General features: G+C 30.9%; 1 protein-coding gene across 3 annotated transcripts in view; it reads left to right on the top strand.

The window, feature by feature from the left end:
• The window catches only part of Rps6ka6 (ribosomal protein S6 kinase A6), a 98,666-nt gene that overhangs the window by 57,456 nt on the left and 22,331 nt on the right, over window positions 1–18,879 (top strand). For all 3 annotated transcript variants that reach the window (XM_034486115.2, XM_034486116.2, XM_076919114.1), the window contains exons 9-16: window positions 5,180–5,286; window positions 5,816–5,853; window positions 11,067–11,209; window positions 14,080–14,150; window positions 14,375–14,463; window positions 15,255–15,313; window positions 17,376–17,478; window positions 18,030–18,160. In XM_034486115.2, coding sequence (XP_034342006.1) covers window positions 5,180–5,286; window positions 5,816–5,853; window positions 11,067–11,209; window positions 14,080–14,150; window positions 14,375–14,463; window positions 15,255–15,313; window positions 17,376–17,478; window positions 18,030–18,160 — 741 coding nt within the window. The remainder of the gene's footprint in view (window positions 1–5,179; window positions 5,287–5,815; window positions 5,854–11,066; window positions 11,210–14,079; window positions 14,151–14,374; window positions 14,464–15,254; window positions 15,314–17,375; window positions 17,479–18,029; window positions 18,161–18,879) is intronic.

The raw sequence follows: 18,879 nt of genomic DNA, 5'->3' as shown, positions 1-18,879 counted from the left end.
TTATATATGGGCAGTTTAGTGAAATTTAATGTACTAGATGATGAATATTTTTGTGCTTCTGGAAATACACTGATGCTTGCTTGAAAATATAGAAATAGTTTTATCTTTTCATGTCTTCTTTAAAATTTGTTAGAGTGGACTTGAACACTTAATTAGGATTAATTTTGACCTGCTATTAAAACAACTTCCTTCTGGTTATTCCAACTGTATGTGTGTGATGTTTTCTGCTCTAGTTGAAGATAACAGCAGCTATTCATTGCTCAATGTGAGTTGCAAGGATTGTGTTCTTGATCCTTTTTCTGACTCAGCATAGTGTCCTCATTCACATGTTCTATGGACCCCATCTATATACATGGAACTGTTTACATATCTTGGAAGGTTGTTCTGCAGTTTCCTTTGCTTCGGTACTCTGAATTCTTTTCTTCTCCAAGACTCTTGGCTCTAATTCATTACTTCAGAAAACCTCTGAGCTTCAATTGAGCTAGATATCCCTGCACTACTGCTTGGAAACTTTCCAGGCAGTAAGCTAATAAAGTCATAGGACATATACCACATTTGTTACTTATATCTTAGTATTTCACTGTCTCTTGTTTTACTAGATGTCCAGTGTCTTGAGAAATATCATTCCATCTATTTTGTCCTGTGTTTTGAATGTTTCAGGCAGGAAAATTAGCTTCTGTTCTTGTCTGTTTTATTTTGTCTTGAAATGATAGTCTCTTAGCAAAGTTTTAATTGGATGACTGTAGTTCAACATCCAACTTCCAGAAGTTATAATGTTGCATGTAGGAAAGCATTGATACCCAGAGCTCAAGAACTTGTGATAAAGGAACAATGTATTTATGGCATGCTAGTCATTGGTTAAGTGGCTGAGGTCTCTGGCTTATATCTGTCTACCTCCAGTGCAGAACTTGGCATGCATGACCATATATTTTGTACTGTAGGACATAATTTAGTATATAATAGGGTCTATGACCCTCATCCAAGGGAAAATTTTAAAGAAACTTATAGAGGGACAATGGTATATCAAGGCTCCAGCATTCATTATTTCTTATGTTAGATTATAAACTGTCACAAATGTTTATGAAAAATTCTTACCTGTAGTCATTTCTAATTTTCTTTTAAACTCTTCAGACTTCCATTCTCGATGTGGGACTATCTAAACTCATACTAGCACAGAGATGCAGTCAGTAAGTTTTCATTCCTAAGTCTGGAATATTAGGTAAGAGCAAGCATTTTAAATGCATTTCCCAAAAGACAATAAATTAGTTTATTTATTGAATAGACATTAAAAAACTGATTCAGTGATTAATTCTATAGGCAGCTTTTTATAAGTAGTTGATTGTTGGTTATACTTCACTTGTGAATAAAAAGTTGAGAAATCCAAACGGAAGAATTATTTGTGCCTTTTAAAATTCATTTTAGTATGTATTAAGAAATTTTATAATGTTTGTTCCTTATATTTTAATAAAAGTACCTGCCTTATTTTTTCTCTCTGAAAATGCACACAAACACATACACTCAAATAAATTTATACATAAACACTTACAATTTTGATCCAGAACATTCGTTTTTGCTAATATCAAGAAAATATCTTCAATTTATTATTGTAAAGCTAACATTTAAAAAAAATCATTCACTAGTTTATCACTAGTTTAATAAAATTTCAGACAAAATCTCAGTAGAAATCTGTGTTTTGTGACACACTCAGTATTTGACACATACAAATTGACAGTATAATTTCGCAATTTATCTAGATAAGGAGACACATGCCAATAACGTCATATGATATATACTTTCTTAAAGTTTACTTTTTAGTCATTTGATTTTTTGTTTTTTGAGATACTTTCTTAAAGTTTACTTCTTCGTCATTTGGTTTTTTGTTTTTTGAGACAGAGTCTAGCTATTAGAGCTAGGCTGGCCTTTAACATAAAATCTTTACTACTTCAGCATCCTTAGTGTTAGTATTATAGCTGTGTTCCATCATAACTTTTTTTAAAATATTAGAGAGTTTCTGTAAGCAAAATTTATAGTTTAAACACATGATCAAGAACATACTGTATAGCCTATGAATATATATATATATATATATATATATATATATATATACATATATAAATAAACACATAAGATTATGAATAAAAGATGAACCATATATTTTGGAAAGGAAATTGTTCAATGAAAACAATTTATGAGAATTTGGTTAGATATTTCAAAAGTAATATAAACACTATCTGGACCACACACCAAGTGAATTTTACCTATATAATAGAACTATATCTTAGAAGTAATCACTATATTCTAAAATAAAGTGTAGCTATATAATTTAGTTGTTTATTATTGAATGGGCATTTGGTAAGCTTTAAAGTAATAAGGGAAAAACAAACAGATAAAATAAATTTGACTATATAAAATTAACTACTTATCAAAACCAGCACATATTAGAAAAGCACTTGTAATTAATGTGATAAAGACATTTTTAAAGATTTGTTTATTTTATGTATAAGTGTTCTTATCTGCATGTACACTTGCATGCCAGAAGACGGCTTCAAATCCCAGCATAGATGGTTGGGAGCCACTATGTAGCTGGGAATTGAACTCAGGACCTCTGTAAGACATGATTTCTTAATACTTTAAGAGCTTAAACCTATTGCACAGAACAGTAGGTTAATGGAAAATAGACAACAAATTGCTGGTACTTCATGAAAACTGGAAAGGCTACAAGGTATAAAAAAATCTCCTTGGTCTATGAATACATTTAAATTAAATGAAAATTGATATTCTTTTATATCAAATTAAAATTTCATTAAAGGATAATTTGGTTCTGTAATAGATGTAGTATGGCTAATATATTCAAAAATTGCTGGTGGGCATGCAAGCTATTGTAACCTTACTGGAAAGTAATTTTATTGTATAAATCAGGAATCTAGACTATGTTTCTTGACCCAATATTTACTGTTTTATTACTTAGAAATACATCCTGGTGAAATACAAAGATGTATGCATATATGAGAATATTTATTTATTTATAATGTTTATAGGAGTAAATACTTGAAATAACCTAATTGTTCAGAATGAGAACATTTGTTAAATCATAGTGAGCTGATATGATTAATATGCACTAATTTAATAATGATCATAAACAAGTTTGAAATGTATAGGAGTATGCTTTCGATACTAGAAACAAAGGAGATTTCTATATATGCAGTATCGATTCAAGTATCTTAATGTATACAATTCCATACACATATTTTATTGAGCTACATTTTAATAATGTTTTTCTTTTAACTGGAATCTTAGGTGACTTTTTATTTTGAGAGAGGTTATGAGTAGGATAGTTAGCAAATGTGAAGTCATTATTAGCCATGAACCTAAAATATGTGGGAAATATAAGTGAAACACAAATGGCTTCTGGGGAAAAGGTCATATTTTAGGGACAGGTATTCCTTAGTTTATATGCTATGTTTCTTACTTACTAGTTTTTACTTTGGGCAAGTTACTTAGTCTCTCTTAATCTCATTCTCCGTGTGTAAGATGTTAATAATGGCATGTTATAGTTTTTGGAAGACTGTAACAAAGGAAGGAGTATATAGTCCTGGCACATAATTACGTCTGGTACATAATTACTTTTTAGTAGGTTTCTTATTTTTGTGAGGCTTTCTACAAAGGCAGCAACAGGATGAGGTTGTATGTTTGACATAGTGTGTAAGTAACCTAAGTGATATTTAGAGTTTTGTCATATATTGGATCTCAGTGGCCATTTGATTGTTCTTCCACAGAAGTTAAATGAGTAAAAAGTAGAAGTCAAAGATAATATTTTAATACTTTGATTATTAGAATATTCAAAGAAATATCCTTGAAATTTAGATAATGAGTAATATTAACTCTGTTTTCTTCAGTTTTACTAGTAGCATGAATCTGCATTGTGAAATCCAGTGACTGTAATCTAAATGGGCAAATTTAACTATGGTATATTATTCAAATTTGAACCTTCCAAATAGGCCACATTTCAGTATTGAAAGCAGAACATTTCTAGAAAAAGCTATTTTGGTCAATCTGAAAACCCTTGATAACTCTAAAATTTATGTGTAATGATTGAGTAGTTGCAAATGTGTGTATAGATTAAATACTCAGCTATGAGTGAATATTGATGTAATCCTGTACTAGTATCTCCATATAGTTGTACATTTAACTCCATTTAAATGAACATGATTCTTAGAATCATGTTCTTAGTTTAATATAGTAGCTATTGGTTGTATTTTAAAGATTTAAAAACTCAGGTCCTGAGTGTTAAATGACATGCCTAAACCTCTAATTCTGATTTTAAATTCCATATGCTTTTTACTTTGTCTTAACATCTTTATTCCCCAACACACAAATATTGAGAAATCCAGTGCTATTAAATCCATAAACTTTACTTACAGGTGAGAAGAGTTGGATCCCATTTAGGTCAGATGTATGCTTAAAATTCAAATTTAAAGGTTATTAATTTCACGTGTGGTAGAGTAGAAGTTTTGAATTAGTGGATTTAAAAGGTGAAATTCTGAGAAGTGCTAGTAGGTGGTAAAGGAGAGAATAGTAGAAACAATGAAAGTACAAGTGTTGAAACAAAATATCCCTAATATTTCAATTAACCCTGATTGAATACAGTCACTATGCCAATGCTATGTATCAAAATTGATATTGATGTTATGAGACTCACTAAAAATCCAAATTCTTTGAAGTGCATTTAACCTAAGATGATACACAAACAACATATGTTTCGGAAGAATTATGTTTAAGTTGCTAATATTTGTAAAAAAGAATTTTCTCCAGACACTAATATCATTTATCTAGAAAAGTTCTCTGAGGATGCTAGAGGGGTGAGGCAGGACTGGGTGGGTGGGAGAGCACCCTTTTAGAGGAAAAGGGGCTGGGAATGGAGTGGGGGGGTTCTGAAGGGGAGACCAGGATGGGGGATAACAGTTGAAGTGTAAACAAATAAAATGATTAGTAAATAAAAACAAAACAAAAAAGAAAAATTCTCTGCTACATAAATGGTTGTACCAATCACAAAATTTAACTATGCCTATTTTCTTATAATTCATCCAGATTTGTCTGTCTACTGGTTTTTTAATGAAATAAATTAAAAAGTACATAATATAAAAGAAAGATCAAATGATAAATTATTCTTTTATTTTAGGTTCTTTTTACAGAGGAAGATGTGAAATTCTACCTTGCAGAACTGGCCCTAGCTTTGGATCATCTGCATCGATTGGGAATTGTTTATAGAGACCTGAAGCCAGAGAAGTAAAGCTTTATTCTCCATTTGTATCCAAGCTATCTATATTTGTTTACTGTGTGTGCTTCTATGTGTAATTATGTACATGCATATGCTGTGGCACATATACCGAGGTCAATGGACAACTTGTAGGAGTCAGTTCTCTCCTTATATTATGTGACTTCCAGATATCAAATTCAGTTTGTCAAACTTGATGGCAAATGCCTTTATCTGCTAAGCCATCCTGCCACTTTACCCATATAAGCATTATATGGGTAGATATATATATGTATGTGTGTGTCTATATATGTGTGTATGTATATCATTTTTTGAACTGAAATATATTTAGACATCATTAAGCTTTTATCAATTATATGAAAATCAGTCATATGAATGATACAGTTGCATAAAATTTACTTGTACAAAATAATCTTGATAATATGCTTTAGTTTTAAATTAATAATTTAAATTTTTCCAGCGTGTCAAATAGTGCCTAATTTTATATTTATGCTTCTATTATTTGTTTTCATAATATTGAATGTGAATCTTGATTTACAGCATCTTGCTTGACGAAATAGGACATATCAAGTTAACAGGTATGTAAGTTTTCTTATATTCTACTAGGCTCACATGTAATTATTTTTTATCATTCTAGTCCATATTTTTCTAGATCTACTATCATTTTTTAGCCTTCATTTGTGTTACGTTTCTTTGTAGTTAGTGGACCAAGATTAATTTAAAGGTTACACAGTTTCAATGTATTCTGAGTACATTTAAAAAATCTATAGTAGAGGCACTGTCCTAATTTAAAAGTAATTTATGTAAAAATAGTAGATTTTAGCTTTATTCTAGACTAAAATAATTAACTAAGTACATGATGTTACATCTGGAAAAAAAGCAATAAGCTTTTACCTTCCAGTAACTTCTCAGACGCCTGTTGTTCTCCATCCTCATATTTTTTTCAGAGTGTTCTATAATCTAATTTTATAAAACCATTCAATCTTTGGACTTCTAAGCATATTTCTTTACAGTAGCTCAAGAGTGGAAGTAACCTTAATATTTTAAAGAGATTAATAAATAAACAAACTGTAATTTCCATGAGATGGGCTACTGAGCAATTAAATGATAGAATCATTAATTTCTCTATAATTTGGGTAGATGACAAGGACATTTTACTGAGAGGCATAATCTCAAAAAGCTACATATGATTTCAGGACATAGTACATTCTATATTTAAGTTTTAGAAAGCTATAATCAAGGAACTGAAGAGGTGTTTTTTACAGAGATGTTTGGACTAGTATAGTTTAAATAAAGTAAGTGACTCTAAATTAAGGGATATAATATTTCAATGTAAAAATAAAGGATCAAGCTGTTAACTTACAAACTGAAGTAAATGTATCAGCAAATGTGTACATACATTCAAATACTTCAAATATATCTTATTCTATCTCTTTCATAGATAGATTTTGAGACAGGAACTTGTAGTGTTCCTGCCTTTGTCTTCTAAGTGCTGTAATTAGAGGCATACCTGGGCTTTTTCCTCTTCTGTAGACTATATATTCTACTGACCTAATTTTCAAGAATATCTCTTATTATATTTCATTTTTAATATAATATTTTAAATGTCTTAAGAGAATGCATATAGTATATTAAGATTAAAAATTGTACTTAAAGATATAACAGAGATATATTCTGCATGTTATATTCTAATTGAAAACATTCAACATGGTTTGAAAATCAGTTTTGAAAGAGTCTGAATTAATTAACCAAAGAGAATAATGTTGGGCTTATATTTTTTTTTTCATTTTGGAAATCGGGAGTAATTTGCATACTGTAAAGCTCATTATTCTGATTTTTATGCTGATAAACTTATTACTATTTTCTGTTTTATAGAGGGGAGGAAGTAATTTTAATACCCTATAGCATTCAGTTTAACTAATACATTTCAGAATAGATACAAAAGAATTTGAAGATTCCTAACATGAAAAATAATTGAGGAAACGAAAATGCTACTTACTGTAATTTAATCATTGCTTACTACATACTATCAAATTTACTACCATAACCTGTCAATAAATATTTTATGACAATTAAAAATTTAAAGGAGATGAAATTTTAAAAAGAAATTCAATATGAAGTGATTACAATGCATGGAGGAGTCTTAAACATCTGTTGCTAAATTGAAAGGAGCCCTGGGAAAGGTCACACACCATGTTTCCAACATGGCACACGGTGGAACCAGAGCTTCTGGGGAAGTAGAAAAGATCCCTGTTCTTCATGGAATGAGGGAGTGGGAAGTAGAGAGGCATTAGCAGGTGAAGCACAGGATTTTCTGGATAATGAAATTGCTATGAATGACACACCTCTAGTAGTTAGTTAGGTGTCATCATTTATCTTGGTTATATTAGCATACAGATACATTCATGAGACAAAATCCAGTGGTAATTTATATAAAGGGAGGGATGAAAAACTATAGCATAAGAAATTTATATCATAATTCTTGAATAGTACCACTAAAACTACTCAGATCCCCAAAGTCTCCTATGGTCAGTCATCCAGGCTTTAGGCTAACTGCCAACCACTTTCTTATTCCTACAGTTTGGTTTTCCTCAGTGTAATCTAAATGTGCACGCACCATATAAAGCCTCTTAAGTCTAGCTTCATTTGTCTTAGGATAGTGCATTTGAAATGCATCCATTCTATTATGTGTATTACTAGTTTGTTTTTATTTTAATTATTTACTAGTATTTTCAAATTGGAATTTATGGTGGTATCTTGATATTTTTATCTTTTCCATTTAAGGGGTACTTTTTGATATTTTGCATAGTGATTAATAAAATTATATTAAGCATTAATGAGGTTTTGGAGTGAATGTAATACTTAATTAAATATTACATTCAGTAATTTGCCAAGAGCATCATTACTTACTTCTATGGTGAATACATATTTAGTAAGAATCTTCCAGATTATTTTCCAAAGTGCTTGTACATTTTCCAAACCTACTGAATGTGTAATAGTCATTTTAGCTATTCTAATAGGCAGGTATCTCGACATGTTTTTTTCTTTTGTTAGTTACTAATGATACTGCCAATTTCATATATTTATGTCTTTACAAAAGTGTTTGTTCAGATCTTTTGAACACTTGTAAAAACTGGATTGTTTCCTTGTCAACCTTTAATTCTTTATGTTCTAAATACAGACCTATCTTTAGATAATGATATAGATTAAATAATGCTAAAGATATATTTCTCATCTTGTTTTTTATTTTATTAATATATCTTTAAAAATTATTAGGTCTTTGAAATTTTCATGTTTTTTTTTATCATATTCACTCTCTTCCCCTGACTTTTCCTGGGTCCATGGACCCATCCCTATAAAATCAATTTTATTCCCTTTCTAAAAATATATCATTCAAGACTATTTTGTGCTGAACAAATAAAATTCTTGGATATGTTATTTTCCACTGGAGAGTGGTTGACTTACTAAGGGCTAGACTTTTTTACTCAATTTAATTTTTTACTTAATCACTGTACATTCTGCTAATTGCCCACATTCCCTGTCACACCCTCCTACAATCCTTCCACCATTCCCCCCTTCATTTCTCCTTTGAGAGGGTAGGGGTCCCTTTGGGTATCTCCCACCCTGATACATCAATTCTTTATGAGGCTAGGTGCTTCCTCTCCCACTGAGGCCAGACAAGGCAGCCCAGCTACAAGAACATATTCCATAGACAGGGTTTGGGGGATAGCTCCTATTCCAGTTATTCAGGACCCACATGAAGACCTAGCTGTATATCTGTTATATTTGTGTGAGGAGGCCTAGTTCCAAGGGGCTACATTCTTAAAGAAGGCTGTCTTCACTTCTCTGAGCAAATTAACAATTGCAAATATCTCTACAGTTATCATTTAAGCATAAGGTTTTTTTTTTATATTTTGGTAATACTGTGTGTTAATTTTTTTCCCTGTGGATTATACTTTTGATGTAATACCCAAAATGTCTTTCTTTATCACTGAATCAGAAAGATTTTATTCCTTTTTTTTTGTAGTTTTAACTTTTGCATTTAATTCTGTGCTGCAGTTTCAGTTACTATTTGGTTATAATATGAGTATAATGTGTTTTTTATACTTATATCCAAATTTGTTCTGGCATTGTTTGTTGAAATGACTGTCCTTCCTCAATGGAATTGCTTTTTATTTTCTTTAGAAATCAAGCCACTTCTTTTATATGATAGATAAATATTACCTTAATCATTTCATTCTATAAAATCACATATTTTTTAAAAGCTATAGGACTTAAAAGAAAAAGAAAAAATGGAGTCACCACCAAAATGTTTACTCAGATTCACGTAATGAAAAAGTAGAAAGAAAATGGGAAAACACTGTTTTACATGTTTCAACAACTGACTACACAAAAACTGTAGTAAACATGGTGAATTACCTTGAGAAAGATCTAAAGTTTACTTGTAGATATAGATGTCAGAAAAATTTCAGTTTGTAAATTATAGTAAAGATATGTGGGAAACATTCTTTTACCAGTAGACAAAAGTAGCTTGTACTAAACATCGTGAGCTAATATAGTTGGCATATGTTTAAACTTTCTGTCTTCTACTAATCTTCTTTTATACAATTAGCCAAGGTGAAATCCATGTTGTGCTCAAATTGCTTTCTCATATATAAACTTAATTGGATTTGATTTGCATTCTGAAACAAGATCATAGCAGAACTATATTTTGATATATTAATTTTATACCATTCCATTGAAATATGTATGTATATATATATCCAGCTTTTATGTAATTGACTATATTTATTATAATAGCTATCTAATAAATATTTAAGATAATATACATAATTCAAATTTTGTTAGTTTTTCAAAATTATTTCAGTATTGTTTTCATGTCCTTTAATATATATTTTAGAATCAGGTTGTTGAGTTCTTCTAAAGAAATTATACTAGAAATATTGCTAATATTTCTTTGATTCTGTGGGTCTATAAGAAGAATTATCAAGTTAGCAGCATCAAATCATCCAGTGCCTAAACACACTTTATCTCTCCATTTATTTAGAATGATATTTCTTTCAACAGTGTTTCTAGCTTTCAATATCCATATCTTGTATATGTCTTATGTATGCTGATAGGTCCTTGCAAGGTGTTTAGTGACACTATAAGTACTACTCTTTTGTGGGGCAGTGGGCTGTGAGAAGCAGCTGGGTGCTTGGTCGAGCAGGAGCTTGGAATCCCATCCCGGACCCTTATTGGATGGCAGGAGTTCACTCTGCTCCCGGGCTCTGGTTCTTTTCATTTAGCTTCAGCCCTCCACAGCCCCTCCCACAGAGAGGTCTATGGCCCAACAGTCATGAGGAACAGGCCTCAGGCTCTCCCACATGCAGATGAGGGAAATTTTCATTTTTCCGTTATTATGATGGAAGAACTTGATTTTTATATTGATACCATTAGTTCTTGGAAGGTTGCAGACACAAATACAAATATTGTGCTTTTGTCATTTTTTAAAATATAAATTGCTATATCTGTTTATACTTAATATATATGATAGCATTGGTTAAATTTTTCATTCCTCAAAATTGTTATAGACCTGATAAAATGTATTGTGAGAGAGAGGATTGGCTGACCAGTTTTTAAATGCACTTAAAGAGCTTCATCTTGCAATATAGACTGATATCTGTTATTTTAGCAAATTAGCTACCTCAAGAGTAAGTTAGGCTAATGTAAATTGTTTGAACTCATTATTTTGTTTTTCGTATTTCCTATTTCCTGAGATTTTAAGCTACTATTTTGTTAACACTTATAGATTTTGGGCTTAGCAAAGAGTCAGTGGATCAAGAAAAGAAGGCCTACTCATTTTGTGGTACTGTAGAGTATATGGCCCCTGAAGTAGTAAACAGACGAGGCCATTCTCAGAGTGCTGATTGGTGGTCATATGGTGTACTTATGGTAAGTTGTATTATTTTCTTTAATTATGTCAATACATGGCTAATACTATTAAGGATTTTAGTTTTAAGTTTTGGCGTCAGCTCAGGAAAGATTTTTCCTAATAATTCATAAGTAATGTTTGCACTATGGTGATTAGGAAGCAACTAAACAAGGGGTAAGGTTTTAATGTTCTCCTTTTAATGTTGCTGAAAAGGTCAATGGCAAGACTTTTATATAAGCTTTTCATATCTGAAATTTAGAAAAGTTTTAGGTGATTCTGAATTTAAACCAACACATATGCTATGTTATTAGGTATCACAGAATTTATTACCTTCATCATATTTGTCCAATCATTTTACACCTTCTCTAGCTGTTGTATCTTGTAATTTTTTTTATCTCCGTAACTACTATAGTTGCATTTATTTAAATACTAAATATAGGTGTGGTTATTGAATCACAGCAGTTTTGTTTAAAATCTAATTATCTATTTTTCCCCGTATATCATGGAAAATTACATTACATTGCTATATACTAAATGTCTTTTCAAAGGAGGTGTTTGGGGAAGGCAGTAGTTAATTTAACTAAATTACAATTACCAATACATTATAGCAATTAGTTAATTAATTAATTAAATTACAATTACCAATACATTATATTTCCACAATTAGCAAACATATAAACATATGTTTATAATATTATTATAAACATATTAGCAAACATATTAGCAAACACATAAACATATAAAGGCTGGAGAAACAATTTAAATAGCTAAGAAAACTATCTAAAAGTACCTTAGAGTTTGAGGAAAATTCATTTAAACGTCAATGTAGATTGGAACTTAAGCTTTGAAGGATCAATAAAATTTCATAGTTTGTCAAGAAAACTGACTATTGTGATATTTACAAGTTTTGGGGAAGCCAGTTTGATTAGAGAAGTCAAGAACAAGGGGAAAATGGAAGAAGTGCAGCTATAAACCTATAAACTTTTCCCTGTGATTCTTTTGGTATTTTTAAACAATTATGATCTGAATCAGGATGGTGAAGAAAGGTTATATTTTCGGAAGATTAACCTTTGCATCATTATATAAATGGATGGAAATTAGAGGGATAAAATCTTTAGAAACAGGAAAAAACATCTTTCAAGATTGTCATAAGATTTACCAAAAAAGGGAAAGTTTACCAAAAAAAAGGAAATGTTGAAGACATTTCAGATAACATATGATTAATCTTAGTAGCTGATTAAATGACAGAGAAAATAGAGGAGGTGGTTCGAAGGGCAACCCCTCCCATAGTTTCTTTGTGAGGAGGTAGTATTCATAGATGCAATCCCTCTGTTTTGTGTGTCTACTATCATACCAACTATTACTATAGATTTGGCTGAGAAAAATAGTGCTTAAGTGAGGATGAGGTTGGAACAGCAGATTTTATGTTATCATGGTACAAGAGATTAGTGTATAAGGTAATTGTTATGAGTTCAGCCTAAATGAGCACAGGACTGATGCCAAACCACTTATCAATCTTACTTTGAAATATAATTAGTAGTAGTATAATTTTTGCTTGTTTGTTAATGTGTGTATGTGAGGAGGGAAGAACAGACCTGAAGTTGACAACTTGCAGTAGAATTTCACTTTATTTTTGAGAAAGGGCCTCTTATTGCACCTAGAGCTCAGTTTGGCTAGACTGACTAGCAAGCTTTAGAGGCATAATTGGAGATCCATTTGTTTTTGTTCCAGTAGTACTGTGGTTAAACATTCATGTCATACTCAGATTTTATCCAAACTATGTGGCAAATACCTTATACACTAAACCACTTCCCTAGCCCTCCTATAAAGATTCAATGAGCTAGTAAGATCTTTAAGACTTTTCCTTCCTTTCTTTCTCCTTCCCTCCCTCTATACCCTCCTTTTCTTCATCCCATTTTTCTCCCTCCCTCCCTCCCTCCCTCCCTCCCTCCCTCCCTCCCTTCCTTCCTTCCTTCCTTCCTTCCTTCGTAATTAAGCATTTAGCTTAGGACAAACTAGACAACTGTTCTACCATACAGTAGAATTCTCACACTTAGATCTAGTCTTTTAAAAATAATGGTATACATTATTTTTTTTATCTTGTCATTCTCAGTTAAATTTCTATTCTAAGATGTTTTGTTTACTCTATGTTCAAATGTTTCCATTTTATTTTCTAGAGGTATTATTGTACACATGAATATATGTGTACCATTATTTTTAAAGGTCTTATATATGCTAACAACTTGTTCTACCACTGAGTTGTGACACAACTATTAAAAAATGTTAAAAAAAAAAACCTGACTTTGAGGTCAGGTTCTACTAAGGTGTCCAACAGTTCTTAAACTGACTATGTAGCTCAGACATTGAACATGTAATTCTTTGGCTTCATATTCTAGAATAAATGAAATTACAGGAATGCACCACCATCCCTAGCCTTACTTCTAATTTTGGGTTTCTGTTTTTCAATTTATTTTTATTTTTGTCTTCTTGTTAGAAGGGATTTAGAATGGTTACTTTTAATTTTTTTCTTGGTATGTGTGAATCCCAGATACTTTAGTGTATATTTTCTTTTCCTATTATTGTTACTTGCCTTAAATGTATTATCTTTGTTTATAAGACAATTTATTTTCAGATTACATTTAGTTTGAGAAGTTAGACATGTCAGAAATAAAGTAAAACTGATTGGTTTTATCTGCTGCAGTTCAACTCTGTCAAACTACATGGAGATAAACATAATAATCTTCTTTAAGTGACCTAATTTCTGATTGTCTTTAGAACCACCATTAACTGAATTCTGCATGATTTAATAATCATGTACTATAAGTCTTGTCAAATTTAATTATATGTTTTAAGTTGTAATAAATTATGTTTTTTTATTTTATTTTTCTAGTTTGAAATGCTTACTGGCACTTTGCCATTTCAAGGGAAAGACAGAAATGAGACCATGAATATGATACTGAAGTAAGTAGAAAAACTATTGTTCTATTTAGGGAAAATATTCTTGCTTCTAGTATTGAAATCTTAATGTGGTTTTCAATAAATAAAGACTTAAACTGTTTTTTTTTTACTATCTTTTTCTCTTCTTCTAACATATAAAGGACTTATTACAACTTTTAAATTCACTTTGAGATTTATTGGTTTATACTGTCTAGATTTAAGTGAAAAAAATTTCCATTGTTTTTCAGAGCAAAACTTGGAATGCCCCAATTCCTTAGTGCTGAAGCACAAAGTCTTTTAAGGATGTTATTCAAAAGGAATCCAGCAAATAGATTGGGTATTTTTTTAATCTTCTTTAACCTTTATAAAAATATACTGCATATACTAGCTAAATAACTGTGTCTTAATATCTTCCAGTTTAAATTCATTTATGGTTGTTGCTTATTTATGCTTTGTATTATGAATTTTTAGTATTTTACATAAAATATTTTTATGACAATATCATGGAATAGTCTAGTTAATGAAAAGGTTTGTTGTACATGTAGTTTATGTACAATATAGGGTTCGCATTTGAAAAACATGCAGAGTTTACCTATATTGATAATCCTTTTAGATAATTTTGAGAGTGATTATTTTGTTCTCCTAATATACTTGAAAGTTCTATTGTCATAACTCTTCACTATTTGACCAATTTTCAGGAATCTTTTTCTAGATCTTGATGTGATTTTATGGTCTATAGCCTTATGTTAAATTTATAGTCTATTTGCCCTTTTTAGATTTAACCTAGTGTATGAATATGAGGTATGAGTTGAATTGTGAAAAAAAATAAGTTAATGTTATATTAAATAGAAATTGTATTTGTTAGGAGGCATTTTAGTATTTGATATTCATTTTGTTTTATACAGTTCAGTTTATGCATCAGGTTTTTTATTAATAGTAGATAAAGAAAAAGTTAATACAAATACCAGACAAGAAATCATAGATATTTCACTATAAGGAATCTAGGGAAAATGTACAGTCATATAGTTTATGAATGTACAGTCTAATAGTTTATGAATCAGCTAGCAAGACTAGAAATTAAAATTTAAATTAAAATTTAAGCCATTAAAATTTATTTTTATATCATAGGATCAGAAGGAGTTGAAGAAGTCAAAAGACATGCTTTTTTTGCTTCCATTGACTGGAATGTAAGTTGAATATTAGCTTGTTGGTAAATAAATGATATTTGAAATGGGCAAAACTCTTTAGAATCAGAGGTGATATAGAGCATAATCCATTTATTTTATATTAAATCTAGCATTTTTGCTTCTAGGTATTATATAGTATGGCAATACTTTGAAGTAGTAGATGTAGTAGATTTTTGCTTGTCAGTTATAACTATTAAATGAGATTAATGCTAGACTTCCATTCTAGATGGATAGAGGAGGAGAAAGGGAAAAATGGGTGGAGTTGTAAGAGATTCTTCTAGGTAATAATGATAAACCCAGGTATTATTAAACTTTAGATTGTTTATTGCTATATATATTATTAGAACAAATTAAATTTAAGGAAAAATTTACTATGGGTTCTTTCTTAAAATTGGGGATAATATTAAACACTTTGAGAAATTCTGCTATAAAGATTTTAATCTTGATAAGCATAGGCATTATAGGTATTATTTTTGTTACTTGTTTCACCATTAGTTTCAAATTTCCCAAATTCTGTTTTTTCCTCTTCTCAATTCATTAGTTGTTAAAATGTAGGATGTTTGATTACCTTGTATTTGCATACTTTCCAAAATTTTTCTTTTTACTGGTTTCCAGTTTATTGTACTATAATAGAAACTGTACTTGATATGTTTTTAGTGCTTCCAGATTCATTGAGAATTGTTTTGTTGTCTATCTTGGAGAATATTCAGAGGGCTTCTGAAAAACTTAAGTGGAATTTTTGCTAGGCATATGTTTGGTCCATTTGGTATAGGGAATGTTGTTAACCTTGCTGTCTTTGTTGGTTGAGTAGAGTGTTAACCTTCCTGACTGTTATTTCAGTTGAGCCTTTGTCTCTCTTTTGATCAACTAGTATTTGTATAAATGTTTAATATTTGGTATCATGTACATTTAGATGTGTCTTTTTCTCTTGCTGACTTGACCTCTTTCTCATTATATAAAGACCTTGTTTGTTTTTAATGCTAATGACTTCAACTCTATTTAATCTGATGTAAGGCCACTCACTCTTTACTTTAAATTGAATTGGTATGGACTTGACTGTCATTCTGTGCAGGTTGTGAAATGGATTTGTTGGATACAGCATGCAGTTTTCCTTCCTGCCTTTTTCCACAATGAGTCTTTTTTTTGTGACACTAAAATCAGGCACTATGGTCACTAGTTTGATTTCCTTAACTCTGTAGAAACTAGTTTGATAGGTGAATGTCTGTTCCACTTGGTGAATTTATGGATACAGATTGTCAGAGCATCATGTTTAACTGCAATCTTGATTACCCATCTGTGCTTTTTAAACATACACAGTTTAGGTACTTAGATTATTAAGTACAAACAGCATATTTATTGTATCTTATATGGAAGTGAACTATTTTAGATGAAATATTCATTAAAAATCTATTGATTTTGTTATTTCAGAATGGATAGTTACTTTGTGATATGCTTTGGATGCTCATGGCTCTAGGGAGAATTTATTTTGATATTCAGAACTAAACATTTTTACTCCTTTATATTGCAGACTGTGACATCACTCATATATGTTCTCTGACTTCATTAGACTTCAAATATTACACCTGAAATGTAGAATTTGGTTAACAATTATCTGAAACATATGTATATATTTCTAATCTGCTTATTGATTGCCAATTTTATGTGATACTTTTGCTTATTAAGTATAGGTTGTATATCTGAAAAGTTTAAGTTTTTTGGGGGGTTTTGGGAGTTTGTGTGTGTGTGTGTGTGTGTGTGTGTGTGTGTGTGAGTGCATGTATATACATGGTAGGAAGTGAATAAATTTGAAGATAGAACCCAAGTAATATGAAATGCTTTGTGTTTAATATGCCTTATTCATATAGTTTGAAAATAATTTTATACTATATATTTAGTGTACTTCTGTTTTGGCTTCAGCTTGTACACTTATACTATCATGTTGTCTTTCTAAATACTTTCGATGTCTGACCATTTGAATTTTAGATGTTGTGCTAGGAATGTCCAACATGTATTAGTAACATTCAAAATGTTAAATGATTTTTCACTACTCCATTACCTCTAGAAACTATATAAAAGAGAAGTTCAGCCTCCTTTCAGACCTGCGTCTGGAAAACCAGATGATACTTTTTGTTTTGATCCTGAATTTACTGCCAAAACACCTAAAGGTAATGCATATTTGTTTATAATTAAGGCTTTTCTAGTAATTACTAAATATATTAAACTTCTTCAGTGAAATTTTAAAAACTGTACAAAATTAGTTTGGGTTTTGTGACAATGTAGATTCTATGTATAGGGTTGTTACTATCTGTAATTGTGAAATACAGAAGTGTGGGGAAAGGTACAAGATGGAAGGGTGCTGTGCTTTGCAAATTTTTTGACAAGCTGATAATTTTCTGGATAGTGGTACAAGATAAGACATGAGACAGACACTGGCTCAGTTTAGAATTTGATCTAATTGACATTTAGTGACATCATTTTCATATATTCCTTTAATAAATATTTAATCCTTACTCTGTGTTTGATAGTGAGAATTTAGCAGTTAAGAAATAAAAAGGTTTGATGACATAACACAGAGATCTACAAAGAGTGGAGAGGAAGTATGAGTCATATTTATAGTGTGCCAGGCTGTAATATTTAATGGTTTCATATACATTAAAACCCTGCTGAAATTGTAATCATCTGTACTTCTAGTAAAATATAACTGTTTAAATATTAGATTCTCCAGGTTTGCCAGCCAGCGCAAACGCTCATCAACTCTTTAAAGGATTCAGTTTTGTTGCGACTTCTATCGCAGAAGAATATAAAATTACTCCTGTTACAAGTTCAAACGTATTACCAATCGTTCAGGTAAGTTCTGTATCATCACAATGTTCAGTTTCAGGATAAGTATTTCTCTCACTCATTAACAATGAATGTTTAGTAGTTATTAAAAGATAATTGTTAATGAGTTCATTTACTTCTCAGTATAATTGAGTTACAGATCTTTATATTATATGTCTTTTTTGGCAAGAAATTGATGGAGGGAGTTATCAATTAGTCAGTTTATCATATTGTTTTGATGTTTTAGAAAGCCTACAGTATAGAGAATTGTTTCAAAATTTATATAGGCAATTTTTAAATATTGGTAAAGTTTGATTTTTTAAAATTTTAACTTTTTTGCTATTTCTTTTTTTCTTTTTTCTTTTTAAATTATTGTTTATTTTTTTATACTCCAGATTTTATTCCCCCCTCTATCTACCCTCCGACTGTTCCACATCCTATACCTCTAACCCGGCCCCCTGTCTCCATGAGGTCGTCCCCACCCCTAACTCCCCACCCCACCTGACCTCTAAACTCCTTGGGGCTTCCAGTCTCCTGAGGGTTAGGTGCATCATCTCTGAGTGAACCCATACCAGGCAGTCCTCTGCTGTATATGTGTTGGGGGCCTCATATCAGCTGGTGTATACTGCCTGTTTGGTGGCCCAGTGTTTGAGAGATTTCAGGGGTCCAGGATAATTGAGACTACTGGTCCTCCTATTGGGTTGCCCTCTTCCTCAGCTTCTTTCAGCCTTTCCCTAATTCAACCA

Source organism: Arvicanthis niloticus, chromosome X (genome assembly GCF_011762505.2).
Source record: "Arvicanthis niloticus isolate mArvNil1 chromosome X, mArvNil1.pat.X, whole genome shotgun sequence".
Classification (NCBI taxonomy): Eukaryota; Metazoa; Chordata; class Mammalia; order Rodentia; family Muridae; genus Arvicanthis; species Arvicanthis niloticus.
The sequence above is the reverse complement of the archived record's forward strand: the minus strand, read 5'-3'. Positions and strand labels throughout refer to the sequence as shown.